The sequence below is a fragment of the Thamnophis elegans genome, chromosome 3 (genome assembly GCF_009769535.1).
Source record: "Thamnophis elegans isolate rThaEle1 chromosome 3, rThaEle1.pri, whole genome shotgun sequence".
NCBI classification, from domain to species: domain Eukaryota; kingdom Metazoa; phylum Chordata; class Lepidosauria; order Squamata; family Colubridae; genus Thamnophis; species Thamnophis elegans.
In genome coordinates, this window is record NC_045543.1 from 32,985,033 (window position 1) to 33,006,592 (window position 21,560).

General features: G+C 38.6%; 1 protein-coding gene across 1 annotated transcript in view; it reads right to left on the reverse strand.

Moving 5' to 3' along the window:
• Nucleotides 1–15,432: 15,432 nt before the first annotated feature.
• The window catches only part of FAM207A (family with sequence similarity 207 member A), a 20,327-nt gene continuing 14,199 nt past the window's right edge, over nt 15,433–21,560 (reverse strand). Inside the window, exons 4-6 of the mRNA XM_032214322.1 lie at nt 18,432–18,588; nt 17,032–17,097; nt 15,433–15,668 (exon numbers count right to left, since the gene is read on the reverse strand). Coding sequence (XP_032070213.1) covers nt 15,542–15,668; nt 17,032–17,097; nt 18,432–18,588 — 350 coding nt within the window. The 3' untranslated portion in view covers nt 15,433–15,541. The remainder of the gene's footprint in view (nt 15,669–17,031; nt 17,098–18,431; nt 18,589–21,560) is intronic.

Sequence of the window (21,560 nt, forward strand, 5' to 3'; positions counted from 1 at the left end):
TATAACATATAGACTAAGGAAATGTAATCTACATAGTCATATGATGAACATTTAATATTCAATTTACTGTAAGACATAATAATTCTCCCGTACTTCATAGAACTATTTAGAAACCTAAGCTGATAGTGTCATGTGAATTCTTTTAAAAAGTAGAGGGGAAAATACTGGTTTGAAAAAATTAGATCATTGAAGAGATGTGGCACTTTACTGAATAAAGCATGATGTGGTGGAATGAATCTATGAGCAAGCATGTGATGTGATGGACTACAGTGAAGAGGCAATTTCCCAGGAAGGAGAGACCACATTCCAAGGAGTGAGGGCAAGGCAAGACACAACATAGCCTGGAGCTGGATCAGAAACAGGATGAAAGTTATGACAGCCACTCCCTAGAACCTCCCAGGATATATCTATTAGGGTGAGACATCTTCACGACAAAACAAAGAAAGTCCAGTTGCCTTTTGAAAAAGCACCTTTGGGCAACCATGACCTGGATGGCTGAAAATCTCCATAGACATTTAACTACTAGGATATCATTAGTTTAGATCTGTACAGCATCGGACTTTCCTTTCACCACCAGATACAGTACATCCCCAGCTGAGCATCCTTTTGGCTTTGGCCCAGCCGCTTCACTCTTTCTGGCGCTACTAGTAATAGCCCTCTGCTCTTCCCCAGTAGCATATTGGACGTCTTCCAACCTGAGGGGCTCATAATCTGGCATCACATCTTTTTGCCTTTTGGTATTATTCATGGGGTTTTCATGGCAAAGATACTGGAGTGGGTTGCCATTTCCTTCTCCAGTGGATTATGTTTTGTCAGAGCTCTCTGCTATGACCTGCCCATCTTGGGTGGCCCTGCATGGCATAGCTCATAGCTTCATTGAGACTCTTCGCCATGACAAGGCAATAATCCATGAAGGGGTGCTTTGAACTATGGTGCTGGAGAACACTCCTGCAAGTCCCTTGGACTGCAAGGCGAGCAAACCGGTCAGTCCTAGAGGAGATCAACCCTGATTCTTCATATCCTGAAGATGAAACTCAAATACTTTGGCCACCTAATGAGAAGGTAGTTCTCACTGGAGTAGAGCCTAATGCTGGGAAAGACTAGGGGCAAAAGAAGAAGGGGGCGACAGAGAATGAGATGGCTGGATGGAGTCACCGAAGCAGTAGGCATGAGCTTAGGAAGAAGAGGGTAATCATTTTGCTCAGTAATTAATTGACTTCCTAAGACAGTGATGGTTAACCTTTTTGGCACCAAGTGCTGAAACTGGAGCGCGTGCCAGAGCCCAGAAGAGAGCACATGCGCACCGGCCAGCTGCTCTCTTCCACGTCCCAGCGTGAGCATGCCAGCTGGTCTTTGTATGAAGAGCAGTTGGCCGGCATGCATGTGCAGGACTCACAGAACAGCCCAACACACGTATTCGAATAGAGAGAAATTCCATGAAGATGTGCTCCAACATGAGTCTGAAAACACGGAACAGTAAATCTCGGGTCCCGGTGACCAACCCAGATTCAATCTCACATGAATATGCAAGGTCTATCTTTATCACCAAATAACATGAAAGTAAAATGATGGTTATGCCAATAGTACTGACACATCTTTTTAAAACAAATTGTTGATATATGTCCAGAAGAGTTGTTTAAAAATCTCCTTCCTCCATATTTTAATATTACAGTAGGATTCACATGGCGATATACTGATTTGCTATTTGATTGTGAGAAGATAAAGTTTTATACCATATAACATGAAATTCTTTGGATTGTAGCCATTATTGGAAGTAAGTCTTATTGATTAAGTATGTAGAGCACCAGAAACCCTCTGGAGTATATTTAAAAATACATTAAATCATGATACAGCTAAATAGCATTATTTATCAATCAAGAAGGAATCACTTTTTCAAATGTAGCAAGTGTCTCCAGAATGGCATGAGAAATTGTTCCTTATTTTCTGTGTAAAGCTATTTCTTTCTAAGTACCTCTGACTATCCTTTTTGCCGTTGTCCTTTGGAAAATTGGCAAGCATGATTGTGCATATCCTTGCTTGCCAGACAGCAGTTTCTGGATGATCAATCATGGCAATATTTTAGGCAGATAAAAGTCACAACCTGAGTAATTTTGCATTTTCTCCCAAGTAGAGAGCAGAGTTGGTTTGGAAGCAACGGTAATTAAAATAATGTAATTTTATGAAAATGTAGACAATAGAAAATATGTATTATCAGAAGATGCTTCCACATCAACTTTCTCCTGGGATACCTGCTTAGCTAAAAGTAGGCCAAGGTCTGCTGACACACCCTCTTTTTGTCCCTATATAACGAATTGGAGGGAGGATTCATTTTCTCAGTGAAAAGAATTGTCAAGCCAGCCTCCCTCAGCAATCAAGAAAGAAACCACTTAACTCCATTTCGCAGAATTAAGAGTACTTTTACTGGTTATGAAAAAATAGCAGCTAAGCAAAGCAAGATCTGAGGCAAAAGCGTGCGAAATCATAGATATCAATATGTGACCCAACCCCCTCCCCCTGGTAACCCCACCCCATAGTCCAATCTGCAAACCCCTCAGGTGTCATGTGAGTTCCATCTTCAAAAAGCATCATCAGGTTGGTATGCAGGACAGTCAGCCTTGGCGGGCCCAATCACTATCTCCAGCATGCTCAGTAGAAGGCGAGAACAAAACTCCCTTTTCACAATCTCTTCTGTCCTTAAACTTCCCTTCCCAAATACCATGCCTCCCCCGCTTCGCCCCGTTTCAATGGCAGCCGAAAGCAAGTAGCAAAACAGGCTGACAAGAATCCTCATGCAGTGTTCTTGGAAATGATTAAGTAGACATTAGTTGAAATATTGCCCGCTCAAGCTCTTAGTTTTAAGCTACAGGTTGGAACACCTAACTGTGTAGAAATCTGGCCATGAATCAGCATTCCTAACAGTCAATTCTGCTAGCAATGTACTTCACTTTCTGAAAGAAAGCAGATCTTTGGAATGTTGCCTCACATTATTTTTTCTTAGTCATCTTTACTTTACTTGTGGTACACATACAAGAAGCTCAGATCTGTTTATACACTTCTTAGAAATCAGTCATAAATCTTAATTCTACCACATAGAAAACTAAGAACTTTTTGAAGTAGCTGGTTGGCATATTTATTAAATAAATATAATGAACATAAATTAATATACAATAAAAGATTTAAAAAGCAACATATAAAGATAGGATCCGAAGAGGTCATATTCAGATTTTTATCAATTCATTTTCATTGCTACTACAATGAAAACTCCAAATAAATTGAAATGAGCTGAGGATATTCAATATCTATCACCTGCACTTTAGGTCAGAAGAGAAACTGAAAGCTCAGGACAAGAAGCTTCTGTGTGTTGTCCTGTGTTTCACAATATCTTATCTTAACCAAAATTTCCAAAGTTTATTTAAAGACAACTGGTGATGGGCACATGATCGGTCAAATGTGGTGCAACTTTAAATTGAAAACAGGCTGTATCCTCCTATAGTCAAAGGCTCACTTCTCCCTACATCTACTCCTACCTGTTCAAGTAACATATATTTTTGTTAAACATGTGAATTTGGATGAAAAGTTATAAAAGAAAAAACACGTGAGCAAGAACAAAATGAATCAATGTTGCTGAAAAATCTGTCAACCATTATATTAGTTATTTTTTATTAGTGAAAAAAAATCAACAGGATCCACATTCCAACAGAAAATAAATGTTATGAGACTAATTGCTATGCACTAATGTTGTTTCTTTAATATGTATCAGGGACGTGCAGTCAGGGGAGGCAGGGCCTCACCAGTGTCATGAGAAAAAGAAAAGAAATTTTAAAATAATTAAAAAGGCTAAGGTAGTTGCTGCCAGACTCCAGAGTCACAGTGACTCTGAGTCTGCTTAGTGCTAACTGTAGGGGGAAGCGAGAGAACTATGGGCCTCCTTTGCATAGGAATTTTTTGCCTTTTAACCCTTGCTCAGAGTTAAGCAAGGGTTAAAAGGCAAAAAATTCCTTATGCAAAGGAGGCACGTGATTCTCCCACCTCCTGATCTGGGAGCAGCAAATCATGCCTTGCCTAAGTAAGTTGCTTTTTTATTTAATTTTTTACATTTTCATCATGGCGGGCGGACACAGCTGGAAAAGGTATGTGGATCGGACGGAGGGAGGGAGCGGGATTCAAAATTATTGTAATTTAATTGTGGGGTCGGAGGAGGCGGGGGGCAAGACGGCGGAGCGCGGCAGCAGCAGGGATGTTCTCGCCACTGTGTCCACAGGCCAGGCGTCTCGTGTTTATGTCCGCCATAAACGTGAGACGCCTGGCCTGTTGGACACAGCGGTGGCGGGCTGGCGCTTGATTTCTTTTGCCATGTCCCTCACACCCGCGTCCAGCCAGCTGGAGCTTGCTGCACCAGGGGAGGAATGGGCTGGCTGGGCTGGCTGGCTGGGGAGGGGGGAATCATGGCTGCTCAGGCCCCGGCAGCAGGGCTTTAAAGTGGCGGCAAGGCCCTGGCGGCAGGGCTTTAAAGCCCCAGTGCCGTCTGCCATAGAGCGGGACCGGGTCCCGTTCTATGGTGGACAGTGCTGGGACTTTAAAGTCCTGCCGCCAGGGCCCTGCCACCACTTTAAAGCCCTGCCGCCGCGTCCTGGGCGTCCTTTAAAGCCCTGCTGCCGGGGCCCTGCCGCCAAGGCAGGGCTTTAAAGTGGCGGCAGAGCCCTGGCGGCAGGGCTTTAAAGTCTCGGCGCCGTCCGCCATAGAGCATGCTTGATGTGCTCCCCAGCGATCTCCACCGCCATCTCCCTGAAATCCACGCCGATGGTGACCTCGGCGCTGGCAGAGAAGGTGCCGTCGGCAGGGACTCAGATCCTGCAGTGCCAGACGTGTCCCCCTGCTTAAGCCAGTACATGTCCGGGCCTGTCTGAAGTTTGCTAGAGAGCATTTGGATGATCCAGAAGAGGATTGGGAGAATGTCATATGGTCAGATGAAACCAAGGTAGAACTGTTTGGTAGAAACACAACTCATCATGTTTGTAGGAGAGAGAATGCTGAGTTGCATCCAAAGAACACCATACCTACTGTGTGCATGGGGGTGGCAACATCATGCTTTGGGGCTGTTTCTCTGCAAGGGGACCAGGATGACTGATCCGTGTACAGGAAAGAATGAATGGGGCCATGTATTGTGAGATTTTGAGTGCAAACCTTCTTCCATCAGCAAGGGCATTGAAGATGAAACTTGGCTGGGTCTTTCAGCATGACAATGATCCCAAACACACCGCCCAGGCAACGAAGGAGTGCTTCGTAAGAAGCATTTCAAGGTCCTGGAGCGGCCTAGCCAGTCTCCAGATCTCAACCCCATAGAAAACCTTTGGAGGGAGTTGAAAGTCTGTGTTGCCCTGTGACAGCCCCAAAACATCTCTGCTCTAGAGGAGATCTGCATGGAGGAATGGGCCAACATACCAGCAACAGTGTGTGCCAACCTTGTGAAGTCTTACAGAAAATGTTTGACCTCTGTCATTGCCAACAAAGGATATATAACAAAGTATTGAGATGAACTTTTGATATTGACCAAATACTTATTTTCCACCATAATTTGCAAAAAAATTCTTTCCAAATCAGACAATGTGATTGTCCGGATTTGTTTTCTCATTTTGTCTCTCATAGTTGAGGTCTACCTATGATGTCAATTACAGGCCTCTCTCATCTTTTTAAGTGGGAGAACTTACACAATTGGTGACTGACTACCGTATTTTCACCCATATAACCCGCCCACGCAAATAACCCGCCCACGCGTATAACCCGCGGGTTTTCGGGATCGTGTAAAATATTTTCCGTATACCCCGCCCACGCATATAACCCGCGACGAGTAAGAGAGAAGGGAAACAGCTGAGATGGGGGGGGGAAGAAACGGAGAAAGAAGCCTGCGCAAGCTGGGGAAGAGGAAAGGAACGGAGGAGAAGGAAACAGCTGAGATCGGGGTGGGGGAAGAAACGGAGAAAGAAGCCTGCGCAAGCTGGGGAAGAGGAAAGGAACGGAGGAGAAGGAAACAGCTGAGATCGGGGTGGGGGAAGAAACGGAGAAAGAAGCCTGTGCAAGCCTCCGATCGTGTAAAATATTTTCCGTATACCCCGCCCACGCATATAACCCGCAGGGGGCGCTGTGCATGTAAAAACCGCATATAACCCGCGGGTTATATGGGTGAAAATACGGTAAATACTTTTTTGCCCCACTGTATGTATGTATGTATGTATGTATGTGTGTGTGTGTGTGTGTATGCATGTATGTGTGTATGTATGTATGAACGTATGTATGTATACACACACACATACACACATTTTTCAACCAAGTGGTATTCAAGGACGCTAAAGCCAATTACACCGATACAATGAAATATTCTGCATATTATTTCGTATCATTTTATCATAGTTTATCATTAAAACTCAGCTAAAACTAATTATAGTGTATGTGAAAAACAGCTTAGGAGCTCATAAAAATACCTTTGCCTGCTCTTAGAAAAAGTAAAAAAAAGTAACCTTGAGCATAGTTGACCAAAGTCACTATCATACCACAGGCACCACAGCAACTCTCCATAGTTGTTACCAATTCAGTCTTTCTGATTTGCCAACATCCAGGCCAGTGACCTAACATGCTTGCTAGAATTGACAAATATTGTATCTATTCACATACTATGTTAACATATCAATATATTCTTTTCTTACAAAATTGTCGCTCTGCATACTAAATGCAAGTTAACTTGAACGCCACAGAGAAGATATTTGGATCCCATCTTAGGCTAAAAAAGTCATTTTTTGTTCACTCAGAGGGACCAATCTGTTGAATTGTAAAATGATTGAAAAAGAGTGTTCTGGTGCTTCATGGAGTATTTCGATTTTCCAACTGTTTCAGAAAATGATCAGCTGGACCTTTATCATTAAGGCGTTCAAGCCTCAAATGGCATACACAGATGTAATTGCAGAACTAGAGAATGCACTGCAGAATTGAAGTCAGGTGACTCTAACCCTCCTGATCTAATTACTAGAGAAGCAGGTTTCCTATCAGAGAACTCCGGACCATCAAACATGAGACTGAGCTGTCTTATTTCAGAATAGTAATACGTACTCATATCTTTTCAACAAAGTCAACCTAGTAAGACATAGAGTTCTGGTTACCATCAAGACAAGAACCTATTATACTTGAAAGTTAATTTTGTGTTCATGATCAACAAATACCTTTAATTCCTTTCGTTCCAAGGGTGCTCAAGGATATACTCTCTCTGAAAAATAGTATAAACTATTTGAATCATGTTTACTTTTTTTATACTTTCTGTTTGGGTAACAATAACTATGCATGTATCATGTCAACATAATTCCTAATAGAGGAAGTGTTTAGCCTTTGTTATTTCTAAGTAAATGCAAGAGTGGTAGAATTATTAGTTCCCATAATTTGGAAACTATATTTTAATTGAAGTCTGAAATCACATTTGCCATTTTTAGCTATGAGTGGGATGATACCAGAATTGCCAACATGATTTTCATAATAGGGATCTTATTGACCCTATGATATGTGACGGGTTTGTGAAACTATGTTTGTGAAGTTATGTGAAGACCATATACATTCTAGATATATCTTTCTGAATTGTCCAATTCTGCGCCTCTGTTGAGCGCAGAATTGAGCACCACTCCTTACCTAAAAAGTTGCACTACTTTCCTTTCCTTTCAATTTTGCATCATTTTTACTTTTACTTGCCTTTTCACTCCCCTGAAAGAAATATATTAGAAATCATTAATAGGCATCAGATTGGAATATTGTCTAGAGGAAAACAATGTTCAAACATTTCCTTCACCAAGCCAAGATAGGAAACAAAGCCAATTTATATGAGAGAGGAGGGGGGGGAGGGAGAGAGAGGGAGAGAGAGGAAGCTTGCCAAATGATATGGCCTATGCTCCAAAAACATCTGGTTCTCAAGAGAATTATTGTATGCTGCCAAACCCCAGCTAACATTTTCTAAGCACTAGTAATATAAATAATTTGGTATTAATAAATATCAGGTGAATGGTTTTGGCAGTGAAGTGCAGGATCATAAATGGATATGAACAGACAATAGTGAGTTAATGAAATAGAAAGCAAAATATTTTGGTAAACAAGTTGAGCAGGAGATGGGCCAATTTTGTTTATTGAGAGAAAACAAAGTAATGGTCTTTAAAAGTAAATGTGACATGACTTGGCATTAGAATGAACATGGAGGACAAAGGAGGAATAAGAAAATCCTGAGACCCAGCCATGTAAAGGAGAAAATTAGTGAGACAAAAGATGACATAGGTTTGAAGAAACCAAATATTTTTTCCCCAAACATTTTATTTTTCACTCATAACATTGTGATTAACTTTAAAATAAAGATTACCTATTGAAGATTTTGTACTAATTTCTCCTGGAACACATTTTTTCAATTATATGCATTTTATATTCGAAAACTTTTCCAATATAAGGAATAAACTCAAATATTTTTAAGTACACAATGTAGCTTAAACATAATTATAAAATAAATGTAATGACTTTAGAAATTAGGAAAAAAAGAAAGTGAAGTCAAAATATTTATCTGCTTAGCCAGGACTCAGACTGTGTTCACAAGCTTTTCCACGGATTTTTAAAACAGACTAAAAACATTACAAAAGCTGGCTACAAAATACAGGAAAATGAGTAAAAGCTGCTAAGAAAAAATAAATGCACATGAAAATCTTATGTCATTATGGTATATTTATGGAAATAGTAGAATTAAAAGATTTTAGGAAGATGATCAAAATAATATTGTTTTTTGTTAATTATGCAAATGAAATTTATGCAAATAATTTCCCCATTTTTTTTCCTTATTTATCTGGACTGAAATTGATCAGAGCAATAAAATAGTAAGGCAGCCTTAATCTAATTATCATCTACATTATTTATTTCTCTTTTAAAAATGTATTCTTGGATGAAGCAGTACTCTAAAACTTTTTGCATCAAGAATTAATAGGAAGAGTTCTTCAGCTGGACAGACGTGGGGGGTGGGGGCTCCTCAGAGCCTCACATGAACCCTGTCTGACAAACCAGCTCCAAGATCCTTTTGGAATCCCCACGTGAAAAGGGCAGCGTCTCATCAGACCCAGAGGAAGGCAACTAGTCTCTCACAGGTGGGAAATTTGCTTTATGAATTGGAGTCGGTGCGGCAGTCTGCAATATGGCTGATAAGATGCTGACTTTATGTCAAAGCAAATGTGCAGGAGAATACGGAAGAGATGACAGACCAGTAAGAAAATTTATCTAACCCACAACTATAAATCAAACCTGGAAAAGGCAAAGAAATCTTGAGAACATAAGTAATATTATGGTCAGATCAGGATTTTTTCAAAAGAAAAAAAGAAAGAAAGGGATAATGGAGGGTTGAAACACCAGCCCCCCCCCAAAGTTACTTTTTTGAAACAATTTCGGACAGAAGGAAGAAGCAGAGAAATGACAAAATCACTCAAATTTAAACTTGGTTTTGGACTTGAAATAGAAACCAAATATTCTGAAGGAATTATTCTGTTTGAACTTTTTCCAGCTAATATATCTTAACTCCAAAAAAAGCACTTCTTCTTACTGATAACTAATAACTTAACCTTGACTGTGCAGGAACTTTTAATTAACCAACTGCCATAAATCAGAATTTGGGAAAGTAGGAGGCAAAGAGAAATAGAATTTGATTGTTTGCAAGTTTGTTTCAAGTGATATATTCTGAGCAGTTACAATTGACCGGACCCAGAAGCTGGCAAGGGAAAGAATAATAACAGAATAATAAGAGAATCAAAACTGGGAAACACGAAGGTTTTTTTTTCTTGTCTTGTTTTTCTTTTCCTCTTCTTTTTTTCTCTCAACAAAAGATTAAGATGGCCCCAGCTTCTCTTCCGGTTTGAATAGGTGGACCAGAATCTCGAAATAAGTTTTGTATAACTAACTGCAATCTTGGAACTGAACATCAAGGAAGAACAAAAGACTAAGATGGCTCCCATCGTTCTCCCCCACAACAACTGAAGCAGACAAATTTAAGGTGGAACAGAACTCTGAAATAAGAACTATATAACTAACTGTAACTTTGGAACTGGATATCATGGAAAACTGGGAATTCGAAGAACTATGTGAAATTATAAAAGCTATGCGTAAATCATTAAAATCAAGCCTAAATAGAATTCTGAATCCAGAGAAGCAGACATCTAAAGAATTTAAAGAAGGGAGGGGGGGGCAAGACAACCAAGGGGTAGAAACGGAGGGAAATAAAAAGCAGACAAAAAACTCCATTGGTCCTGGCAGTGGTGTAGGGAAAATTGTGAAAAGGGGAGGTGTCCCAACAAAAGGAAATAAAAATCAGACAAAAGTGGTTTTGGAGGTGGTTAGTGGCATAAAGAAAATTGAAGTAGGAGATTATGCACCAACAAAGAGAAATATAAAATATTCTTTTGACCTGGGGAAAATTGAAGAGAGTGGATATGTCAGAATAAAGAAAAAGGAGAAGTCAGGAACAGAGAAGTGAGACAAAAGACTTACTAGGAAAAAAATCAGATAACTAGAAACTATTATATGGGAAAATGTAAAGTTAAGATAAGGGCTTTATTCCTAAACTATGACAATAAAATGGAGTTGCTAACTGGTTGAATATGATAATGGAAAGATAGCTAAATAAAGGTTAAAATATATGGAATATTGATAAAGATGAAACTGATACGGGGAGGTGGTAAAGCAGAGGTTTGTGATCCAACTTTTTAACATGATAATTAAATTGAGTTGCAAACTGATTGAATATGACAATGGGACAACTAAGCATGGGTCAAAATATGTTTACAGCTTGTTATTTTATATAATAGATTAAGGGAAATGTAACGAACATTGAATAGTGAGGATTGCCATCTAGAGACAATTATGGATAATCCAATCCAAGATATGGAAAAATGGAGAGGGAACATGAAATATATCTACAATGGGAAACTATTGAGATAAAAAGACAGGATCACAAATTGGGGGCATGTAAGGATGTATAATTAAATAAAGATAATGATGAGAATAATGAGGAATTGTAGCCAGGTCTACACTTGACCAAAATGAGGCTGAGTGGGGAGGATTAAAAGCACAATGTATACTTTTCTGTTATAATGTTTTTTTTACTAAAAAGGAGAAAAATTAAATATGTATATTGAAAAGGAATGATAAATATCATTAACATAAATGGAGCTCGCTCAGAAGCTGAAATACACCAAGTAAATGAGATGAAGAGTGGGAAGTAGAGAAGAAAGGTAAGGGAAGAAGAGATAGGAGAGAGGGCAAGGCGGGGGGGAAGAGGAGGAGAGAAAGGAGTGGAAAGGGGAGAGAGGAGAAAGGGAGAGGAAGAAGAAGTAGAGAAAGGAAGGACGACAGAGGGAAGAAAGGAGGTAGGAAGGGGTAGGAGAGAGGGGGAAGAAAGTGATTGGATAAAGTACAAACATGGTGTATGGAGAGCAGAAGAGCTAATAATTGGTTTTTGGGAGTTATTGGTAAGATGAATTGATGTAAACATTTAATAATACAATATGATGTTGGTTATGTATTAGTATACATGTGATTATATGTTATGAAAATGAAAAAATAAAAAACTTTAATGAAAAAAAAAGAATTAATAGGCAGAGATGAAATGTTCAGAAGCTTCAAGCTTACCTGCAACCAATAAGAAAATTATCAAATCGTTGCTGCAAAAATTCTTATTATGTTCAACTAAAACATTTAACAACACCAATGCTGAATACAAGTGAGCATTTGATTGTTTAGCTCCATGGATATATTCACTGTATACATCTAACTAAAATATCTAGTTAAACAACATGAAGCAATAAAATATATATACTACATTTCTAAATAATAACTTGCCCATCTTAAACAATTAAACATTCACATTAACATCACCATAAAATAAGAAATTGGTCAATGTTAATCCCACAGCCATATGCAAATACTCTTACCCAGTGACGTGCGGTGAGGTTTATGGCTGGTGAGGCACTGACACAGTGGTGGGTTTCAAATTTTTTTAGACTTGTGGACTTCAACTCCCAGAATTCCACAGCCAGGCATGCTCAGTTCCGATTTAAAGCGACAGCATTTGCTTTTCTCCTTTGCAAAAGTTTTCATTTTTTTTCTTCTCCCTCCCATCCTTCCTCCCTCTCTCCCTCCCTTCCCCCTCTCTAAAAACACACACACAGAGAGAGAAGTTGGATTGGACTATCTCTCCTACCCACTTCCCTCCCTCTCAAACAAACACAAACAGAAGTTGGATTCTGTTTTCCAATGGCTTGAAAGCAGCTCCTCTGCCCCCCATTCTCCTGCTGCCTTCCGATCTGAGCATTTTATTGCAGGCAGAATCACGTTGCCTTTTCAAACTTGTAATCAGTGAAGCTGGTTTTATATAGTTTTATCCATCTCTCTCTCTGTGTATGTGTGTGTGTGTGTGTTTGAAAAGGCAATGTGGCTCTGCCTGCAATCAAATTACACTTGGGGAGGGATCTACACTTGAGGATGAAGCTTGAATTCCTCCCCCTCCCTCCGACCCACATGTACCTTTTCCAGCAGTTTCAGAGACAATTTCAACTCTGCTCCATCACAATTTCTAAGCCCAGAGATTAAAAGAGCATGACTTTTCTTGTGTCAGTGGGGCGGGCCACATTGGAGAGACTGCCCACGTCCCACATTTGGCTGCACAGAGGGGATGTCCAGGTTCAGGGCTGTTGCTGAGCCTTCACTACCGTTGCCGCTGCCCAGCTGAGAGCCAGAACCAGGAGCAGCCACTGTCCGAGGCTAAACATTTTGCCACACTAAGGAGCAGCGCACAGAGCCTGCACACAGAGACAAGCCAGCATGGATCATGGAACAGTTGGGACCATTGTGGGTGTGAATGGTTGGTGCAGTAGAGCTGTGGGAAAGTTTAAACAGAAAGTTTCTTTTCAACAAAATGCTGTGAAAAATAGTCACCAAGATCACCAATAACTCAAAAAGGTCAGGCAGATCTGTTTACCTCCCAGGGGCACTTCATAAACTAAACAAGTCTGCTGATCAACAGCCTGTCTATTTCACTTTCAGTTAAGGCAAGTGTGGTTGCTCAGACAATAAATTACCCAGTTTTCATAATCATCCAATATATTTGAGTTAACTATATAGTCCTCAACCCATGACTGCAAATGAGACCAGAATTTCAATTGCTAAATATTGTGGTCATTAAGCGAATGGTTCTACAAGCTAAGGTGTACTTAGTTCTTTGCATGTGACTTCTCCATTTTGCCTTTTTTTTTGTAAAATAAATGATGACATGATGGAATATGTCATGTTTTGTTCCTCTGAGGTTGTATTTACCTAGAAAACACCATTGAATTTATACAACTATGAATAAATTAAGAAATGTGTGAACATTTTGTGGTCACTATAGTATAAGAAATGGGGAACCTAGCATTTTTATGGCAAAGGTTGGTTTGAAAACATTTGCATAATGTGGAGTTACATAGAGACAGTTATCAGATGATGAGGCATTATCCAAATTTTCTGTCTAATGAAAAGTGATAGAACAAGCTGTTTACCTGAAGAAATCTATAATGCTGATGGAAAGAGGAATCTTTTCGAAGTCACACTTGATCATACTTCTTAGGATACAGTATAACATATTACATCTTCTAAGGGCAAGCTAATTCTTCTGCTATGGGCAATGCTTTTGAGAGATTTCTGAATGCTCTTCAGGGCAAGAGCGAGAGACTTCTCTTCATTTTTTTGGAAAGCAAATAAAAAAATCATAATGTTGCATCACAAGCGAAAATACACACCAGTCACTAAGTACAGTACCCAGATGTTGATTATGGATGCTTTGTTAGACATAGACAGGCACCACTCACAAAGTATCCAAATGTAGATCACTTGACTGCAGGACGTTGTAAATGCCCACTGCTTTTTTTTCAGTGTGTCCAACTTTGAAAACTTTATGACTTGCGGATTCCAACTCCCAATTCCCTAGCCACATCCACTCATTACTCTCAAGACCCTATTAATAAATTTTATGCCCACTTATTACTGTTGGGTGACTTTTTATGTCATAACACAGCTATTTTATGCCAAGGAACAGGATCTGACCAACAGGTTTAAGAGCTGAAAAGTCTTTTATTATTTAGCTTATAGCTTCTTCAAGTCACAGTTTTGTAGCTTTTTACATAGATCAGACATTATTTTAGATAAGATTTAAGCATTTCTATATGTTATAGCAGGGGTCTGTAGCCTGTTAGGATCTGGGCTGTAGTGCTGGAGGTGAGAAGTAGGCTGGCAAACGAGCAAAAATTTGTATTTGCAGCTGCTCCCCAACACTAGCATCACTGCCTCAGCTCCAACTCAGATAATCAGGCTTTAGATTCTCATAGGAGTTATAGAACGCTACTGTAAATTGTGTATGCAAGGGATCTAGCTTACACATTCCTGCTCCCTCACCACCCCCGTTTGTGGAAAAACTGTCTTCCATGAAACCAGTCCCTGGAGCTAAAAAGGTTGGGGACCACTGTTGAATTTCATAGATCTTATAAACTGTTTATAAGTAATGTCCATTTTCAGCTACAGTAGATAATTTCATGTCTGTTATGCCAGGGATACCCAACCTCTGGGCTGTAGCCCAGTACTGGGCCACGGCCCATTGGGAACTGGGTTACAGAAGCTGCCAATTTGTGCAAACGTGCATGTGCACAAAACCATCCCCTTGCCCTCCCCTCAGCAGCTACTACTGGTTCATGGAGCTGGAAAGATTGGGGACAACTGCATTATGCAGGACAAACACTATGTCTTTGTGCAAATATACATACACATACATATAAACCAACTTGAATGTAGACATCTAATATGTATGGTCTTTAAGTGTGTCATCACATTTCAAATTTTAAAGAAGTGATTTTGACTATTTTCAGAGCAAAGCACTAAGTATTTTATTAATCACAACAATGTTGCATTTACCAAAACAATTCTCTAAAGCAGTGGTTCTCAACCTGTGGGTTGGGACGACCCTTTCACAGGGGTCGCCTAAGACCATTGGAAAACACATATTTTCGATGGTCTTAGGAACCGAGACACCAATTTTATGGGGAACTGTATTAAAGGGTCGCAGCATTGGAAAGGTTGAGAACCACTGCTCTAACGGCAGCTATTTAACTGCTCACAAAAAGAAACAAACAAAAAAGTTTACATTACTCAGAAATAGAAAGTTGGTGATTTATACATTACATTACAGAAGCTATAGAGGGGGAAATAAAAAGACCTGAACTATAATTAGGATACATTTGGGAAATTAGAACAGTCTTACATCTACAGAGTTCCACAAGTCTCCAACAAAACAATCCAGAATTGTAACTAGTATTCATAGTGCACAAATTGATGTCGATCACCTTATTTCTGTGCTCAGCAAACAAAGTTACTGGGTCCGGTTTCTGAAGGTTACATTAAGCTACCTGTATTGATAAAACCATGATGGAGTCAATTGCTGGAGTTTTCAAACATCCTCAGTCATGTATTAAAGTGGTTCTTCCTCGTTCTCCTGTTTTAGTCTTTTGGAAAGATGCTGACTAATGATTGACAGAGGGTTGGCTTTGAACAAAGGATTCGATATTGTCTTGTGAAACTGTGCCATTTCCTCTTCCCTGGGGGAAGAAAAGGGGGAAATGTATCAATTAATTTGCTGGCATTACATTGGGGTGGGATGGGGGGAGACGACTGAAGTGCAAGGGATGCAAAAATTTCCTAACAACGGATACACAATATTTTAGTAAAGCAAAATATTTCACTACAATATATTAATGTATTCAGATATGACTAACTTGACATAACCAAATGAATAGCATATGTACACTGAATACTGTAATCCATAAGAGGAGAGCTCTAAGAATTACATTTTAAATAAATTCTATTGCCAATGCTCTCAACATATATTCTTATAATAAAATAATAAAATTAAAGTCACACTAACAAGGAACAGCTGAGCTCACACACTGTCCTATCTGTAAAAAAAATGTTATATTAATGTACTTTTACAGAATAGTTCCCATTGGTGTCTTCTTTAAAGAAATTGTTTCCGCTAAATCGGAGAGCCTGATTTTGTGAATCTCTTCCATAGCCATATCATTCCATTTCCCCAGAAACAACATGCTTTTGAGGGTTATAAAGCCCTCCAAAACAAATGGGATGCGATGTAGAGGGCAGAAATGTGTATGGCATACCTTCCATTAATTGCTACTGATTTTTTAGGAGCAGAAGCTCTTTTCCCTATGGCAGCTTTTGCCTTTTGCTTTCCAGATATATTGAATAAAGCCCAACCAGAATATGTTCAAATGTTGGCTGGAGATTATGGGAGTTAAAATCCAAAGTACTTGGAGGGCACAAGATTGGGGAAGACCATTCTAAGAGCAAAACATCACCTAGACTATCCCAATTTGTTTCCAATTTGGCTACACATAGTCCTCAAATTACAACCATAATTGAGCCTGTAATTAGTCATATGTCGTGGCAGTCATTACACAGGTCGACACTTGACTGTGTCCAGTTTTACAACCTTTTTTGTGGTGGTTGTTAAGTGAACACTGCAGTCACTAGAAGAACCTGTTTCCTTCAAGGGCATTTTTTGTTAGAAACCAGAATTAAATTGCAGGAACCATTACATGTATATGCTGTACACTAAATGCCAAGTAAAGGAACATCACTAGTCAACATGTATTAGTATTTTTAATGCACTGCTCAATGAGGGATACTGTCAGTGGGCTACATGATGGTTTGATAGCAACAAATTGCTAGAGAATGTGAGACGGTATAATTTTGAATTTATTTTTACAGCTATTTTGCTATTGTCTTGCTACTGGTTAAGAATGGAATCTGCACAATTTCATCACATTGGCAATATCCGGGTGCAGCTACTTTTCCCACAGCAGAACCACAGAATTTCTCTGCAATTGTAACACAGTAGATTTTGATGTCATTGCTCAAGAGACTTCTTTCCCTATCAATACTTACAAGACTTTGCGTTTCTGGGCTGATTTCATCTGGTTGAAATTTGTCAATACTTTCTTCTTCTTCTGCCTAAGAAAACAAAAATAATGGTTAATGCACTCTGCCCATAGTTTAGTTTTCTAAAAAGTATCCATCACTTTTGAACAATTTTGTGCTATTTTGAATTCCAAATAAATAGCATTATTGTGACAGGAAGAACCATATTACTTCCAACTTTGAAAATATCCTAGAAACCTCATTTTTCTCATTCTACCATTCTTTAAGCATCTACTGACTTATCAACTGAGTAGCTGCTAAATTACACAACAGATTTTTTTAAAAAAATATATAAATTAAGTTTGAGAATTTACTTTAAGACAAATTAACCAGTTTATTGAAAAATGATCTGTAGATATACATTCCTGGAATAAAAACCTTAAAGCTTCACATTTTCAATTATTTACAAATATTTATCTTAACCTTCATTAGTTAGGATAGTCCAGATTTTAGTTAAAACATGCCTTCAAGAGTTTGCCCTTCTCTTTTGAAGCAAGTATGTGTACCTTCGCATCCTTTCAGTCAACAAAGGATCAGAAAATTTTGAAAGCTAACAAATAAGTATATTCGTAATCTTTTTTAAAAAAAGTTTTTTATTGTTTTTATTAAACAAAAGAAAAAAAAGAATCATCTTTCATTACATCTTGCAGAAAGATTATCAATTGGTTACAGGTACATTTCGTGCATTTCTTCCACAATCATTACATATATTTCATTCAGGTTAATCTGGGAATTAACCCAGATTAACCTAGGGAAAAGACCTATAAATCTTATTAATAAATTTCTGTTTAGAGATGGTTATAAAGGTACAATCTCTTTTGGGCCTGAGGAGAGGAGAGGTGAGATAAATAGTAAATAATTTTTAGTTAACTATAATAATAACAAAGAAATGTTAACGGATAATATTTAATGATACATACAGGTGTGTTGTACTAGTAAAAGTAAAATGGACAGAAGCGTCAATTTGTGAGTTTGGGGGGGGGGGAAAGGAGAGGGAATGTTAGATATCCTTTTAACTGACTTTCTTTTAGAATATGTTATAAAGATGTAAAGTTATGGCTGACTGATTGAGATCGCAAAAGTATGCCAGTAGGTTGTTGTGTCTTCAAATATAAATGATCTTAGGAAAAAAAAACCACGTTTAAGTAACTGTATTCAAATGAAAATTGTGGTATAGTGACAGTAAAATACATAAATTCTAAAATGTACAACAACCTATATTCGTAATCTTGAGTGAGAGGTTTTATTTTTACTTTATGTGACTAGAACCTAAGCAAAGCCTAAAACAGTGAAGCTTTCTTATATAAAGCCACAGTTTGCTTAAATGAGGAATCAGAACCATCTATTACAGTACTCAAAGCACTTACACTGTATTACGCTGTTTGCAGAACTTGCTTACTGTCACCAGATCTGAAAGTTCAGGCAGAGCATTCATCAATGGATGCATATCTCCAACAACTGGAGTTGCTTTCCGCTTTGCCTCCGCTTTGTGCTGCTGCTTTGCCAACTTAATGCTCTCAATTTCTATTTAAGGGAGAAACATCTATTAGGAAAGTACTTTAAAATTCTGTTAAACTAATTTTTACATTGTGTACTATTGCCTGAGAAGGAAGTCATGTAGTATAAATGCAATGGTTAAAATGATTTTATTAGTGAAAGTATAGCGTTTTGTCAAAATGTCAATTTTAAAATGCAAAGCTCAAAAAAATAAGAAAATGCAATTTAGTCAGCAGTAAGATTAATGGAACAATTAATCTTACTATCAGGTGCTATCAGTGAATAATCCAAAGAATAAATAAATGAATCATACAAGAGGAGTAAGGTATGTTGGATATGTTCACTGCCTTGTAAAAAAATAAAATAAGAAAAATAATATAGATGAGATACAAATAAATAAATAAAAAGAATGAATAAATACATGCACTAGGTTTTATGGCTTGGGAAAGGAATAGTTTTTGAAGTTGAAAGTTCATATTTTATATTCTTCTTCTCTCTAAACTAGACAAATATAAGGAACACTTTCTTGTCATATGTTACCATTGGATCGTGACCTGACAAATGCACACACGACAAATATGTGCCGACAAAACCGCGGCGCTAAAACCACATCATCATCAACGCGTCAACAACAGCGCGTCGACAGAAGCGTGATTTAAGCTAAGGTAAGCGTTAGGTTTAGGGTTAGGTTTAGAGTTAGGTTTAGGGTTAGGTTTAAGGTTAGCGTTAGATTTAGTGTTAGGTTTACAGCGCGCTTCTGTCTGCGCGATTCAGCACTCATTCGTCGGTGCGGTTTAGAACTCGCGGTTTTGTCACCACGGTTTAGTCGGGCGCGGTTTTGTCAGTCGCCCTTTTGTCGGTGAACCACCATTGGATTAATGTCCTTAGATGAGCCTCTGCTCCAAGTATGCCAACTTTCAGAGAAACCTGACAAACATATAAACATATAAAGAATTCACCATTTTCAACAGGGCATCTACATTACAGGTTGTCCTTGGGTTATCATGTCAATGGGGATCAAAATTTCCACTGCTAAGCAATATGGTTGTGAAGTGCAAAGTAACATGACTGCAGTGCTTAGTGTTTGCAATCCGAACAGTTCTGGTTGCTGTTGTAACCCCAGGACTGGGCAGTGAGCACCTCACATGACCATGAGGGCCCAGACAAACAAGTTGGTTGGGGAAGTGCTACGAATGGGAGAGTGCTAGAGTTGGGACAGGCAGTACAGAGCATGAGTGGGTGGGTGCTGCGGACAAGTGCTATGGAGCACCGGGGAGGGGGGCAGTTGCTAAGAAGTATGGGCAGGTACCATAGGAGAGCATGCCACAGGCACTACAGAGCCTGTGTTGCCACGCAAAAAAGTGGTGTGGGCAACTTGCAGGAGCAAGTTGCAATCTTCTGCCAGTTTCCCTATGGACTTTGCTTCTGGAAGGCCAGAAGGAAGGGTTATAAATGATGATCATGTGATCTTGGAATACCGCAACCATCATAATTGCAAGCTGGTTGCTAAGCACCCAAGTTGTTATGAAACCGCAATGGCAAATTTGAGGGCCGGTCACAAATCACTGTGTTCAGCACTGTGTAACTTTTAACAATCACTAAACAAAGGATCATAACCCAAGGACTACCTATAAGAATTTACTACCTTGAACACTTTCAGTTCTGTCAGAACTTTTCTTTAAATAGGCTTTGAGATCAAAGTTTATGCCAATGGGTTTATTTCAACATTGATGCTACTGCTTAGATTTTTTTTTAAAAATCAAACAAAAAAATTAAATACTTGAATTATAATAGTCTGGTATATAATAGGTATTCTGCAATCTCTCTTGGTTCACCCTTACTTTTTAGGGCAAAGCTATTGCAAGTAAATGAAACCACGTCCTTCCTGAACAAAGGAAAAGAGTACACAGTCAGAAGCACTCCCTCCCTAGTACTGAAAATAGACCTATGATACATTCAATAATTAATCGTGTATTGCCCTTTTAAAGTGTTAAGAAACAGGAATCTAAAGCACTGGTTTTACTCTCTCTACTTGTAGCATCAGCTTTCTTATATGCAACAGACAAATGTATTTTCTGTTCTTTCTTTTGGAAAGATTTGTATCTGATCAATAAAATTTTCAAGCAGAAATATTCTATGCAATTACTTCATCCAGGAAGTAGCTAAAGTCTGTTCGGTCATGTTGTCAAGATATTTATTCTCTCATTAAATATCAGTAAATTGGAAAAAAATATTACTACTCTTTTAGCTTTGTTCTGACCTAATGATCCTTTAAAGGTTTCTGGTAATTCAGTAAGAAAGAAAGACAGAAGAAAAGGGGCAAAAAAGAAATATTTATTCATTCAGGGCTACAGCAATGGACTGGCTGCACTTTTAGCCTGAAAAATACAAGCTCCATACCTTCAAAGTGCTAAAACAATCAGTCACTTTTACTGCAATGTATTCAAAGACCTGGTATAATTTTAAAATTTTCTATTAATGTAATGTTCAAAATTAGACGGAAAAGTAAATATCTTGAGCTGGAATATTAGTTCAATCTGGTTGTCTTTTTCTTAGCTGAAGACCTACCCAACATTATCATGGATTCTCTGTATGAACTATTGAGTTGCAAGCGTTGTTAATTCAGTTAGTACCAGTACATTACTACTTCCCTGGTCATTTTATTCCTTCATCCTTGAGTTATGTTGTTTTGACATCTCAATGTACAACCTTCATTTGACCTGTCATAGTTGCTTTTTATAGATGCTTATGAAAAATATGGATTTCCTTGGAAGCACTTTCTTGGCTAGTTGTCAGTATTTTCAGCTCTGCAACACTTCTTTTTTTGGTCTGCAGTTATGAAGTTGTGTTGCTTCAAAGCTTTCCAAAAATGCCACTTACTTAAAGCTTGCACATACCTAATTGTGAATTCTTTTTCTATGAAATCATTTTAGGGGTTAAGCCACAGAGTACATTTTTAGTGGTCAAAATTTGAATTCTTTTTCTTTCTTTTTCTTAAT